This window comes from Bos indicus, chromosome 10 (assembly GCF_029378745.1).
Source record: "Bos indicus isolate NIAB-ARS_2022 breed Sahiwal x Tharparkar chromosome 10, NIAB-ARS_B.indTharparkar_mat_pri_1.0, whole genome shotgun sequence".
Classification (NCBI taxonomy): Eukaryota; Metazoa; Chordata; class Mammalia; order Artiodactyla; family Bovidae; genus Bos; species Bos indicus.
Genome location: NC_091769.1, coordinates 27,679,720 through 27,694,374, shown reverse-complemented (window position 1 = coordinate 27,694,374; position 14,655 = coordinate 27,679,720). Strand labels below are relative to the sequence as shown.

General features: G+C 38.4%; 1 protein-coding gene and 1 pseudogene across 1 annotated transcript; both read right to left on the bottom strand.

Annotated features, from left to right (window-relative positions):
• Positions 1–829: 829 nt before the first annotated feature.
• On the bottom strand, positions 830–1,768 carry LOC109564314 (olfactory receptor 4F15-like). The gene has a single exon (XM_019967798.1). It carries the CDS (start codon positions 1,766–1,768, stop codon positions 830–832), a length of 939 nt encoding a protein of 312 aa, XP_019823357.1.
• A 5,935-nt stretch (positions 1,769–7,703) lies between these two features.
• LOC139185457 (zinc finger protein 805-like) lies at positions 7,704–12,894 on the bottom strand (annotated as a pseudogene).
• Between the last annotated feature and the right edge of the window lie 1,761 nt (positions 12,895–14,655).

The following is a 14,655-nucleotide window of genomic DNA, read 5'->3' as shown; positions in this document are numbered from 1 at the left end:
TTGTGGTGGTGGTGGGGTGGTGGTTTGACAGACCAGGAAACCATATTCAAGGAAACCAGGACCTCTAAATACACATTCTTGGGTGATTATTATGCTGTGAAGCAGCTATTAATTATACATATTTTTAAAAGAATAAACTGAGCTAGTTGAATGTTAGAAGGTCTTCACATTCAGGATAACAGAGAAGCAGAAAAAAAAGTGCAAAAATATTTGATCTAAATTCATCTAAAATATTGATAGTGTTAAAGAAATTCTGTACATGCAATCACTGAAATCTAAACAAAATTGAAATGGCATCCTAAACTGAAAAAGCTCAGGGTGTAGTCAAGTCTTGAATTCAGGGCTAAACATAAATAATAACAGTTGATTTTATTCTTACTGTTAATTAAAATAAAATTAAAATAGAAAATTAGAAGTATATACTTTATTTATAATTTACCCAAACCTACATTTTAGATTCTTAATCTATTAGCTTACTATGAGATATATTTGTCAATTTTTGAGTTATTTATTTATAATTGAGAGTAATTACACCCAGCAAGTCCTAGGAAATGGCACCAGAAAATGGTTTTGAATGTTAAGTTTACACGTGGAGGTCAGCTTAGTTTTCTTTTCTCATCTCTTTTCTCCATGAACGTAGAGGAAGTCAATTTATTCCTTGTGATTGTCAAAATAAAGTCAACTCTAACTTGATAATCAATTTCTACAGGTGCATCTTTGTTGAACTATCATTCGAAATAGTAATTCTTAACCATAGTAATGATGATAGTCACATGACTCTGTTTTTGGTGAGCTTGAAGCATCATGTACTCTAGATCTGCTCCATTCATTATGAGATCCCACTGGAACCTACAATCCGTTTGCCCAGTCTCCTCATGGCAATTCTCATGTCTTTGTTTCTCAATGTATAAATGGTAGGATTCAAGATAGGGGTGATGGCAAAGTCAACAATAAACAAATACTTATCCAATGATGTTGTAGGGAAAGGCCACACATAGAGAAACATACATGGCATAAAAAACAAAATTACTACAGTGATGTGAGCTGACAGTGTGAAAAATGCTTTAGATAAGTCTCCTGAAGAACGTTTCCAGACAGTGACCAAAATGAAAATGTAGGATATAATTAAAGAGAAGAAGGTAGCCATGGATATAAACCCACTATTAGCAATGATTACAAACTCTAGCTTGTAAGTGTCTACACAAGCAAGTTTCATGACCCGAGGAAAGTCACAGTAAAAACTGTCTACTTTATTGGGACCACAAAAAGGCAAGTTTATGACAAAAACAAACTGAGATACAGCATGGATTATCCCCACTATCCAGGCAACCACTACAAAGGAAACACACATTTTGGAGCTCATAATTGTCAGGTAGTGGAGAGGCTTACAGATTGCAGTATACCTGTCAAATGCCATGGCTATGAGCAGCACCATCTCAACTCCACCCATGACATGAATGAAAAATATCTGTGTCATACATTTTGGAAAAGAAATGATTTTGCAGTTAGTGTAAAGATCAGAGATCATTTTGGGTACTGTGGTAGAGGAAAGACCTAGATCAAGGAGGGAGAGATTGGCCAACAGGAAGTACATGGGGGAGTGTAAATGAGAGTCAATAATTACTGTGAACACAATGAAGAGGTTTCCCAGGATAATTCCCAAGTAGAACACAAAGAAGAACCAAAAAAGAAAAAGATGCATTTTCCATGAATTTGAAAGTCCGATTAGTACAAATTCAGATACCACAGAGTCATTTACTCCATCCATTGACTCAATCAGAGAAGAAGCTGAAGTATTCTGAAGGTAGAAAATAAGAAAGAATTGAAAAATATGGGTACCAAAGATTAATACCTTATTTATCCATCAATGATTATATGGAAAACATGTAAATGCCAAAATATGAAGTGAGAAGAAATACAGAGAGGGGCAGGTTAAAGGAAGATAATTGAATAGGGGAAAAGAGATAATAAAATTTAGACCATAAAGACAAGGAAAGAAATCATATGGGAATATGGCAGGTAAAATGGAGGAATTAGGAATAAAGAGTAACATTTTCCTAGGAGAGAGCTTCTTTACCAAGCTTGTGCTGAGCTTAGTTGCTCAGTTGTGTCCAACTCTTTGCAACCCTATGGACTGTAGCCCGCCAGACTCCTCTGTCCATGGGGATTCTCCAGGCAAGAATACTGAAGTGAGTTGTCATGCCCTCATCCAGAGAATCTTCCCAACCCAGGCATTGAACCTAGGTGTCCTGTATTGCAGGCAGATTCTTTGCTGTCTAATCTGCCAGGGAAGCCCAGTTCTGGCTTCTTCAGTCTTGTTCATATATATTTTAGCATAACATCTTCCATATCATGAATAATCAGCATATCTGAAGTGTTCAAACTCTTAATCACATTTGTCCACACAAGTGTTAATCACACATAGAAAAGTTTCCAACAAATGAGGGCATGAATGTTGCACTTAAGATGGTAGCATAAAATGAACAGGTTTACTTCTCTAATTTACAATACTTGGAGAATTAAGATACAGTTTAAATCAAAGGAAACTCCAAAGAAGGAGTGTCTAAAAACCCCAAAAGAGAGCTATTGAGTACTTTGCTAAGCTTGAGAGAGATCTTGTGCTTTGAGAGCTGTGCTATAGGATTGGTCTTCCCTGGTGACTCAGACGGTAGTGACTGGCAATTCAAATGTGAAACTGAGAAACAATGATGTCTTCACTGAAACAAAATATTTAGTCATGATGCACTAAGAAAATGAAAAAAAACTGCAGACCATGAAGGTCACAACAGCTTGTCTTTCAAGTATTTGAAGCTTGCTGCTGCTGCTGCTGCTAAGTCGCTTTAGTTTTGTCCGACTCTGTGCGACCCCATAGACGGCAGCCCACCAGGGTCCCCCCTCCCTGGGATTCTCCAGGCAAGAACACTGGAGTGGGTTGCCATTTCCTCCTCCAATGCATGAAAGTGAAAAGTGAAAGTGAAGTCGCTCAGTCGTGTCCGACTCTTAGCAAACCCATGACTGCAGCCTACCAGGCTCCTCCGTCCATGGGATTTTCCAGGCAAGAGTACTGGAGTGGGTTGCCATTGCCTTCTCCGATTTGAAGCTTAGTTCTGCTAAAATGCTATCTGAAGGAGAATGAAACTGCTACCAACAAATTTTTAATAGAAAGTATCTATTATCACTACAAATGTAAACATTGATGAGATCATGTATAACACCCATTCATTATCCAATACAAAGAGACAGAATAAAAGTATATTAAAGGAGATAAGCTATGAAACAGGGGAAACAGTGACTGATTCTTTTTTTTTTTTTTGCTCCAAAATCACTGAAGATGGTGACTGCAGCCATGAAATTAAAAGACGTTTGCTCCTTGGAAGAAAAATTATGAACAACCTAGACAGCATATTAAAAAGCAGAGACATTACTTTGCCAACAAAGGTCTGTCTAGTCAAAGCTATGGTTTTCCCAGTAGTCATGTATGGATGTAAGAGTTGGACTATAAGGAAGCTGAGTGCCAAATAAATGATGCTTTTGAACTGTGGTGTTGGAGAAGACTGTTGAGAGTCCTTTGGACTACAAGGAGATACAACCAGTCCATCCTAAAGGAAATCAGTCCTAAATATTCATTGGAAGGACTTATGCTGAAACTGAAACTCCCAATACTTTGGCCACCTGATGCAAAGAACTGACTCATTAAGAAAGACCCTGATGGTGGGAAAGATTGAAGGCAGGAGAAGGGAGCTACAGAGGGTGAGATGGTTGTATGGCATCACCGACTCAATGGACATGAGCTTGAGTAAACTCCAGGAGTTAGTGATGGACAGGGAGGCCTGGAGTGCTGCAGTCCATGGGGTCACAAAGAGCTGGACATGACTGAACAACTGAACCGAACTGAAGCTATGAAAAGGCATACAGAAACAGGAAATTGATAAGATTGGTACCAAAATGAATATGGCCATTATAAATGATGTAAAATTATTTTTTTGTCATGCCCACTAAATTATTGACAAAAAGTGGTTACAAATGAGTGTCTTATATGATGTGCTATTAATATTATACATTACAAAATTATGTTTGCATATACAATAACATCTCAAGAAGATAACTTTGGATAATGACACTTCAGGTAATTTTAATATTAAAAATTTAAATATCTGTATTTTATATTTTTCTAAACTGACCACATATTTGTGATAAAAAACGAAAATGAAAGGAGAGAAACAGGGGAGAAAGAGGGCCAAGAAAATGAAAAAGAACACTGAGATTTATGGAAGTAGTGAAGTATGCATATATGTGGTGGTTAGAGTAGTATTATGATTTTTGGCACGAGTTCAATAGTTTTATTAGCCTTGGTTAAACCACCATTTCTTGGTTGGTGAATGACAATTACTGGAAGTACATGAAGAAAACTCTGGACGTTCTATGTCAGATTTGGACCAGATATGTACATGCTTCCTTCTCTAGAGAAATGTTAATATATGTGACATTCTATAGAATCCTGGTTTGTTCGTTATTTGGAATAGATAAGTCATACACTGAAAACAGTGGGAAAGCACTAATAGCTCTCCCACTTTTGTTTGTCAATTGAATTTTATTCTTTCCAATAGTCCCTTATATTTTCCAAAACAGATAAGATTGAGTGAAGAAATATGTCTAAAAAGAAAAGGTAAAAAGGCATATTGCATAGTGAAATCAAACTTTCTTATAACTTTACATACACTATGTGTACTGATTAATCTGTTTAAAACTTATCAGGAATTGGTTCTAACATTTAGCTAGTTAATTCTGAAATACTGAGTTCTTGCTTAGAGGGAAGAGTATATCCAAACAAGTTTAAAATATTTGTTTCTTTTGCTTTCTTCCATCTGAGCCACCAGGGAAGTCCTGTTTTGCTTTCTTAGAAAGCATTAAAGACTCAGAACTTCTCCGGAGGCAGAGTCTCATAAAAGTTGGTTGCTATCTCTGTTGGATATTTTGGCTCTAACATTTAGAACATGGAAACCTTTTAAAAATATTTTTTTCAAGCAAAAAATCAGATGGAATGTAGGTAATCTGACTTTCATGATTAAAAATTCCCTCTCCTCTAAGGAGCCAAGAGAAATTATAACCACCTTAAGATTGAGAACACACAGAAGGAAAGTTGTTCAAAACTCAGTTCTTCACTGATATACCATATTCATTATTTTTTTCTTTTAATTTTTACCCTTAACCACCTCAGCTCACTGGTTATAGAATACTTACAGAACTAATGGACGCAAGTTCTATTAAGCCATGTTCATTCTTATCATTCTCTCTTTAATTCTTGATCCACTCATCACTAATATCATTGGGGGGTTTATCAAATATGCCAAATGGAGGGAACTAACTGAATCCAATCATTTTCATATGAGGGCACTTCAAATAGTAATCTGTTTGAAGCATGGATGGGAATGGAATGGGCAAGACATGGGCATATTCAGTCTCCACAATGGGAAATGTGGGGACTTCATCTTATAAGATGACGAAGAATATGGTGAAAGATGCAGGAGCCTTGAGATACTAACTCACCAAAGACAGCCATCATAAATATTGGTCCCTACTTCAGGCATAATATAATCTAGTGAATAATGGTGTCAAAAGGATTGGGAATAATTGGAAATGGAGAAAAGAAAGAAAGTGCTAGAGAAATATGAGATTGCTGTGATATGGTTCAGTATTAGGTACATTTTTATGACCTACCTCTTCTTTTCTAGGATGCATTTGTTGAAACACAATAATTTTGATTTCTGCTTTGTAGTATAATCACCTCTAGGACAAAAATATATGTTTTTTTTTTCCCAGTGAGATTATACTTAATTAGTAGCACTAGGTTTGGGGGATCCATTGATATTCTGAGGTCCCTAGTAACCAGCGTTTTATTGATTTCTCCTGGGAACCAGGTCTACAAGTCATGTTAATTTTCCCACGAGAAAAAATATCAGAAGAGTTACTTGGTGATGAGAAGTAAGAAAAAAAAGAAGATGTAAGAATATCTCCTTTATATTGAGAGAGATAATGTGCTGGATGGCTAAGAAATAAGTACCATTTGGAACAGAAAATGTGGAACCACAAACTCACTTACAGTTACTGAGGTGGGGAAGGGTAAGAAGTCGTTCACAATTCTTCCTGACACTCTCGTTCATTGACCGGGAGAGAATGAGGTTCATTTATCAAAATTTTTTTTTTCAAGAGACAAGCCTTAGGCTTTATGAATGGGGCATATTCTGATAACCATTCCTGATTTATTCCCATTTAGTGATTTTGGTCTATTAACTGACATATTGTTGTCCAACAGATACATGAAAAGATGTTAACCATCACTAAGGAAATGTGAATCAGAACCACAATGGTATCACCTCTCATCTGTCAGAATGGCTATTATCATAAAGATATGAAATAAAAAAGTGATGACATGAATTTGAAGAAAAGGGAACCCATGTGTACTGTTTTGTGGGAATGCAAATTAGTGCAACCTCTATAGAGGTTCCTAAAAATTAAAACTATCATATAATCCATATATGATTTTATATACAATGATAAATCAAAACCAGAAGAAACAAAAACACTAATGAAAACAATATCTGCACCTTCATGTGCATAGCAGAAGTTTTCACGATAGTCAATATATGGAAACAACTTAAGTGCCCACTGATAGATGGGTAGATAAAGAAATTGTGGTACATACAGCTGGCCCTCCATATCTCTAGTTCCATATGTGAGGGTTCAACCAACTACAGATCAAAAATATTGGAAAACATTCCAGAAAGTTCCATTAAGCAAAATTTTAATTTGCCACATGCTGGCATATATTTACATAGCATTTATATTCTATTAGATATTATAAATAGTCTAGAAGATTTCAAGCATAAGGCAGAATGTGTGTAGTGTGTGTGTTAGTTGCTCAGTTGTGTCTGACTCTTGAAACCCCAGGGACTGTAGCCCACTAGGCTCCTCTGTCCATGAAATTCTCCAGGCAAGAATACTGGAGTGAGTTGTCATTTCTTGTTCCAGAGGATCTTCCTGACCCAGGAACAGAACCCTGATCTCCTGCATTGCGGGCGAATGCTTTACCATCTGAGCTACTAGGAAGCAAAGGTGGCTTTCAGTAAATCTTTTCAGATGTACCCTCAACTGTTTAACTCTCCTGGCAATGGACTGCAATGCATGTATATACAAGATAAATAAAAGGAACGAGGTCCTCTGATCTCTGCAACAATGCTCCTCTTACCTCAAATAAACTAAGGGATGACAAATGCCATAGGCTTATCATGGAAATATGAAAGATGTGTTTGTATTTCTCTCTTTTCTCTCTCATGTCTCCCCCTCTTTTGTTTAAGTGTCCCTGAGATCATTTTGCAGTGTAAGCTGAGGAGGAATATGTGCCTGAATTCTCTGCTAAATGCACAATAAAGATTGGGCCACTCTTCTGTGTGAATTTTCAGATATAGAATAAGTTTCTGGGCTGAGTCCATTTCTAACACGACTCTGGATGAAAACTGATATCCTGCAATAGGTTTTTTCACAGGGAAGAAAAATTAGGGGATTTCTTTTGGATATGAATGATCAGATTCTGAGTAAGCTTCCTTCCTCAGATTTTCCTCAGGGGTTACATGCAGAAGTCTCTCCCCAGAAGGAGTTCTTAGAGGTTGAACTCTTAAAGTGTGGAACTACATAAGTGTGCAGAGTCATCCCACATCTGTTACATTGACAGGGTTTCCCCCATTATGAACCCTTTGATTCTCAGTAAGGGATGAGCTGTGACTGAAGGCCTTTCCACACTCACTTCACTCATAGGACTTCTCTCTGGTGTGGATGATGGAGTATTGAATGAGGCTTGTGCTCCACAAGAAGACCTTCCCACACTCCATGCATTTGTAGGGCTTCTCTCCACTGTGAATCTGCTGGTGGCTGGTGAGGTATGACTTGTGGTTGAAGGCTTTCCCACACTCTGTGCCCTTGTAGGGCTTCTCTTCACTGTGGATGGTGAAGTGCCAGCTGAGGCCTGGCCGATTGCTAAAGGCCGTTCCACATTCTTTGCATTCATAGGGTTTCTTTCCAGTGTGGGCCCTTATATGTGAGATAAAAGTGGAGCAGTAGATGAAGGCCTTTCCCCACTCAGTGCATACATAGGGCTTCTGCCCTCTGTAGATCCTCTGGTGCTTGTTGAGGTATGGCTTGTGGTAGAAGACCTTCCCACCCTTGAGGCACTTGTAGGGCCTCTCCCCAGTATGGGTGATGGAGTGTTGAATGAGTCTGGTGCTGTCACAGAAGTCCTTCCCACACGTGCTTCTCCCTGGTGTGGATCCACTGGTGCATCATGAGCTGTGACCTGTGGTGGCAGGCTTTCCCACATTCCATGCACCTGAAGGGCTTCTCTCCTATGTGGATGATGTGGTGTCATATGAAATTTTTCTTGTCTCAGAAGGCCTTCCCACACTTGTGTAGGTTGTATGCAAATACCTTATACAACTATATGACTTTGTATAAGGAATTTGAGCATCTTCAGATTTTTTTGTCTGTGGGGGGAATCCTGGACTAATCCACTGTGGATTACAAGGCTGTTGTTCAGTAACTAAGTCGTGTCTGACTGCATCCCCATGGCCTGTAGCACATCAGGTTCCTCTGCCCTCCATTATTGCCTGATGTCTGCTCAAATTCATGTCTTTTGAGTTGGTAATGCTATCTAATCATCTCATCCTCTGTTTCCCCCTTCTTTTGTCTTCACTTTTTCCTAGCATCATGGTCTTTTCCAATGAATCAGCTCTTCGTATCAGGTGGTGAAAGTACTGGAGCTTCAACTTCATCAGAAGTTGTTTTAATGAATATTCAGTGTTGATTTTCTTTAGGATTGACCGGTTTGATCTCCTTGCCATCCAAGTGACACTCAAGTGCCTTCTCCAGCACCACAGTTCAAAAACATAATTTCTTTGGTGGTCAGCCTTCTTCATGATCCAACTCACACATCTATACATGACTACTGGAAAAACCATAGTTTTGACTATATGGACCTTTGTTGGCAGTGAGGTCTCTACTTTTTAAAACACTGTCAATATTTGTCACAGTGATCCAAGCCTATGCCCCAACCAGTAATGCTGAAGAAGCTGAAGTTGAATGGTCTGTGAACATCTACAAGACCTTTTAGAACTAACACCCCAAAAATATGTACTTTTCATTATAGGGGCCTGGAATGCAAAAGTAGGAAGTCAGGAAACACCTGGAGTAACAGGCAAATTTGGCCTTGGTATAAAAAATGAAGAACGGCAAAGCCTAACAAAGTTTTGCCAAGATAATGCACTGGTCATAGCAAACACCCTCTTACAATAACACAAGAGAAGACTCTACACATGGACAACACCAGATGGTCAACACCAAGATCAGATTGATTATATTCTTTGCAGCCAAAGATGGAGAAGCTCTATACAGTCAGCCAAAACAAGACTGGGAGCTGACTGTAGCTCAGATCATGAACTCCTTGTTGCCAAATTCAGACTTAAATTGCAGAAAGTAGGGAAAACCACTAGACCATTCAGGTATGACCTAAATCAAATCCCTTATGATTATACAGAGGAAGTGAGAAATAGATTTAAGGGACTAGATTTGATAAACAGAGTACCTGATGAACTATGGACGGAGATTTGTGACATTGTACAGGAGACAAAGATAAGACCATCCCTATGGAAAAGAAATGCAAAAAAGCAAAATGGCTGTCTGGGGAGGCCTTACAAATAGCTGTGAAAAAAAGAGAAGTGAAAAGCAAAGGAGAAAAGGAGAGATATAAGCATCTGAATGCAGAGTTCCAAAGAATAGCAAGGAGAGATAAGAAAGCCTTTCTCTGCAGTCAATGCAAATAAATAGAGGAAAATAACAGAATGGCAAAGACTAGAGATCACATCCAGAAAATTAGAGATAACAAGGGAACATTTCATGCAAAGATGGGCTCGATAAAGGACAAAAATAGTATGGACCTAATAGAAGCAGAAGATATTGAGAAGAGGTGGCAAAAATACACAGAAGAACTGTACAAAAAAGATCTTCATGACCCAGATAATCACGATGGTGTGATCACTCACCTAGAGCCAGACATCCTGGAATGTGAAGTCAAGTGGGCCTTAGGAAGAATCACTACGAACAAAGCTAGTGGAGGTGATGGAATTCCAGTTGAGCTATTTCAAATGCTGAAAGATGATGCTGTGAAAGTGCTGCACTCAATATGCCAGCAAATTTGGAAAACTCAGCAGTGGCCACAGGACTGGAAAAGGTCATTTTTTAATCCAATCCCAAAGAAAGGCAATGCCAAAGAATGCTCAAACTACCATATAATTGCACTCATCTCACACACTAGTAAAGTAATGCTCAAATTCTCCAAGCCAGGCTTCAGCAAGCAATATGTGAACTGTGAACTTCCAGATGTTCAAGCTGGTTTTAGAAAAGGAAGAGGAACCAGAGATCAAATTGCCAACATCTGCTGGATCATCAAAAAAGCAAGAGAGTTCCAGAAAAACATCTATTTCTGTGTTATTAACTATGCCAAAGCCTTTGACTGTGTGGATCACAATAAACTGGAAAATTCTGAAGGACATGGGAATACCAGATCCCCCGACCTGCCTCTTGAGAAACCTGTATGCAGGCCAGGAAGCAACAGTTAGAACTAGACATGGAACAACAGACTGGTTCCAAATAGGAAAAGGAGTACATCAAGGCTGTTATTGTCACCCTGCTTATTTAACTTCTATGCAGAGTACATCATGAGAAATGCCTGGCTGGAAGAAGCACACTCTGGAATCAAGATTGTCAGGAAAAATATCAATAACCTCAGATATGCAGATGACACCACCCTTATGGTAGAAAGTGAAGAAGAACAAAAAAGCCTCTTGATGAAAGTGAAAGTGGAGAGTGAAAAAGTTGGCTTAAAGCTCAACATTCAGAAAACAAAGATCATGGCATCTGGTCCCATCACTTCATGGGAAATAGATAGGGAAACAGTGGAAACAGTGTCAGACTTTATTTTTTGGGTCTCCCAAATCACTGCAGATGGTGATTGCAGGCATGAAATTAAAAGATGCTTACTCCTTGGAAGGAAAGTATTACCTACCTAGAAAGCATATTAAAAAGCAGAGATATTACTTTGCCAACAAAAGTCCATCTAGTTAAGGCTATGGTTTTTCCAGTGGTCATGTATGGATGTGAGAGTTGGACTGTGAAGAAAGCTGAGCGCCAAAGAATTGATGCTTTTGAACTGTGGTGCTGGAGAAGACTCTTACGGGTCCCTTGGACTGCAAGGAGATCCAGCCAGTCCATCCTAAAGGACACCAGTCTAAAGCTGAAACTCCAATACTTTGGCCACCTCATGTGAAGAGTTGACTCATTGGAAAAGACCCTGATGCTGGGAGGGATTGGTGTCAGGAGGAAAGGGGACGACAGAGGATGAGATGGTTGGATGGCATCACTGACTCGATGGACATGAGTTTGAGTGAACTCCAGGAGTTGGTGATGGACAGGGAGGCCTGGCATGCTGCTATTCATGGGGTCACAAAGAGTCGGACACGCCTGAGTGACTGAACTGAACTGAACTGAACTGATGTTTGTCATAGCTTTTCTTCCAAGAAGCAAGCATCTTTTAATTTCATGTTTGCAGTCTCTGTCCGTAGTGTTTTTTGACCCCAAGAAAATAAAATCTGTTACTGCTTCCACTTTTCCCCCTTTTGTTTGCCATGAAGTGATGGGACTGGATGCCATGATCTTAGTCTTTTGAATGTTGAGTTTTACACCAACTTTTTCACTCTCCTCTTTCACCCTCATCAAGAGGGTCTTCACTTCCTTTTCACTTTCTGTCATTAGAGTGTATCATCTGTATATCTGAGGTTGTTGATATTTCTCCTGGCAATCTTTATTCCAGCTTGTGATTCACCCAGCCTGGTATTTCACATGATTTATTCTGAATGTAAGTCAAATAAGTAGGATGACAATATACAGTCTTGTCCCAATTTGGGACCAAAAGGTGACTTTATACTCCTATCCCAATTTGGGACCAGTTCATTGTTCAATGTCTGGTTTTAAGACTTGTTTCTTGACCTTCATATAGGTTCCTGAGGAGACAGGTAAGGTGGTCTGGTACTCTATATCTCTTTAACAATTTTTCAGTTTGTTGTGATCCACAGAGTCAAAGGCTTTGGTTAATGAAGCAGAAGTAGATGCTTTTCTGGAACTCCCTTGATTTTTCCATGATCCAAGAAATATTGGCAATTTGATTTTTGGTTCCTCTGTCTCTTCAAAACCCAGCTTGTGCATCTCAGTTCACATAATGCTGAAGTCTAGCTTGAAAGATTTTGAGCGTTGCTTTGCTAGCATGTGATATGAGTGCAATTGTATGGTAGTTTGGACATTCTTTGGCATTTCCCTTCTTTGATATTGGAATGAAAACTGACCTTTTCCAGCCCTATGTCCACTACTGAGTTTTCCAAACTGGCTGGCATATAGAATGCAGCACTTTAACACCATCATCTTTTAGGATTTGAAATAGCTTAGCTGGAATTCCATCACCTCCACTAGCTTTGTTCATAATAATGCTTCCCAAGGCCCATTTGACTTTATACTCTAGGATGTCTGGCTGTAGGTGACCACATCTTCATACTTATCTGGGTCATTAAGATCTTTCTTGTCTAGTTTTTCTGTTTATACTTGCCACCTCTTCTTAATCTCTTCTGCTTATGTTAAGTCCTTACTGTTTCTGTCCTTTATTGTATACATCCTTTCATGAAATGTTCCCCTTGATATTCCAATTTCCTTACAGAGATCTCTACTCTTTACCATTCTATAGTTTTCCTCTATTTCTTTGCAATCTTCACTTAAGAAGGCCTTCTTATCTCTCCTTGCCATTCTCTGGACCTCTGCATTCAGTTGAGTATATCTTTGCCTTTCTGTCTTGACTTTTGATTCTCTTCTTTCCTCAGCTATTTGTAAATCCTCTTAAACCACTTTGCCTTCTTCTATAAGTGAGTCCACATGTCTCTTTTATAGACAGTCTATTATTACACCAAATTTTGAGTTGAGCAACTGGGTGTTTGACCCATTTGCTGTGACTTTGAAAGAAGGGGTGTGAGGGAAAGGAGACATGTTAGTTGTAGACCTGCTGAGTGGGCATTGTCTGTGAAGCATCCAAGTAGGAAGATAGATTTGTGGATTAGGAACTTAAGAACTAGTAACCTGGCTTTGAGAGCCTCAAGCTAAAAGCTAGGCATAGTAATGAAAACTGTGGGAATGGATGTCATCTAGGGACAGAATACAAAGTGAGAATAGGCCAAAGATGCAATTCTGAGGAATCCTAAGTTTGTTGGTTGGGCAAATGAGGGAAATGCAACAAACAGATACTGGGAAGGAATTACCCAAGGTGTACGAGGACACCAGGAGATTGTAGTGTTTCAGAGGCCCAGTAGAGTATTTAAAGGAAGGAGTTGTCAGCAATAATTAAGTAAAAAAAAATTCCTGTCCAGATGAATAAAAAAATTAAAAAGAAGTATTGTTGATTTATTTATACAGAGAAAGTCAGAGATGTAATTGTAGATTTCTGAAAAAACACAGGACAAAAAATAAGCTTTTGATTCTTTTAATTGAGCAGATTTTATTTTCAGAACAATAGAAGCAAATGAAAAAAAAAGTTATATGTATCTTCAACAAAACCTTTACATTCCAGATGTAGAAATCCTCATTTAAATTGATTATGCCTCAACATTTTTGGCTTTCCATTTATCCAAGGCTATCAAACTGAGATACATAAACTCTTGTGAGAGGGGATAGTCTGATAGATAAGAAAACATATTCAAGGAAACCAGGACCTCTAAATGCCATCTTTGGGTGATTAGTATCTTGTGAAACAGCTATTATGTCTATGCTTTTTAAAAAGAATAAACTAGGCTGATTGAATATTGGAGAAGGAAATGGCAACCCACTCCAGTGTTCTTGCCTGGAGAATCCCAGGGACAGAGGAGCCTGGTAGGAGGCCATCTATGGGTTCGCACAGAGTCGGACATGACTGAAGCGACTTAGCAGCAGGAGTAGCAGCAGGCTGATTGAATATTAGAAGACATTCATTTTCAGAATGACAGAAAAGTAAGAGTCCAAAAATCTTTGGTCTGTATTTATCTAAAGTATTGATAGTGTTAAAAAAATTTTTCTACCTGCAGTCATTCAAATCTCATTCAAGTCTAAACTCAAAACTGAAATAGTATCCTAAACTAAAAAAGCTCAAAGTATAGTCAAGTGTTGAGTTCAAGGCTTAACATAGGAAATACATGCTGATTTTATTCTTATTTTAAATCAAACTAAAATTGAGATAAAAAATTTAAAAATATACTTTATTTATAATTAAACTTCAGTTAAGTTCAGTCGCTCAGTTGTGTCCAACTCTTTGTGATCCCATGGACTGCAGCATGCCAGGCTTCCCTGTCAATCACAACTCCTGTCGCTGTTTCCATTGTTTCCCCATAATTAAACTTACATTTTATCTATTTAATCCATTATTTTGCTATGAGAAATTTCTAGCACTTTTTGAGATATTTATTTGTAATTGGCAGTAATCACACCTAGTAAAGAACGATGCAAGAAATGTCACACAGAAAATGGTATTTGAATGTTAAGTTT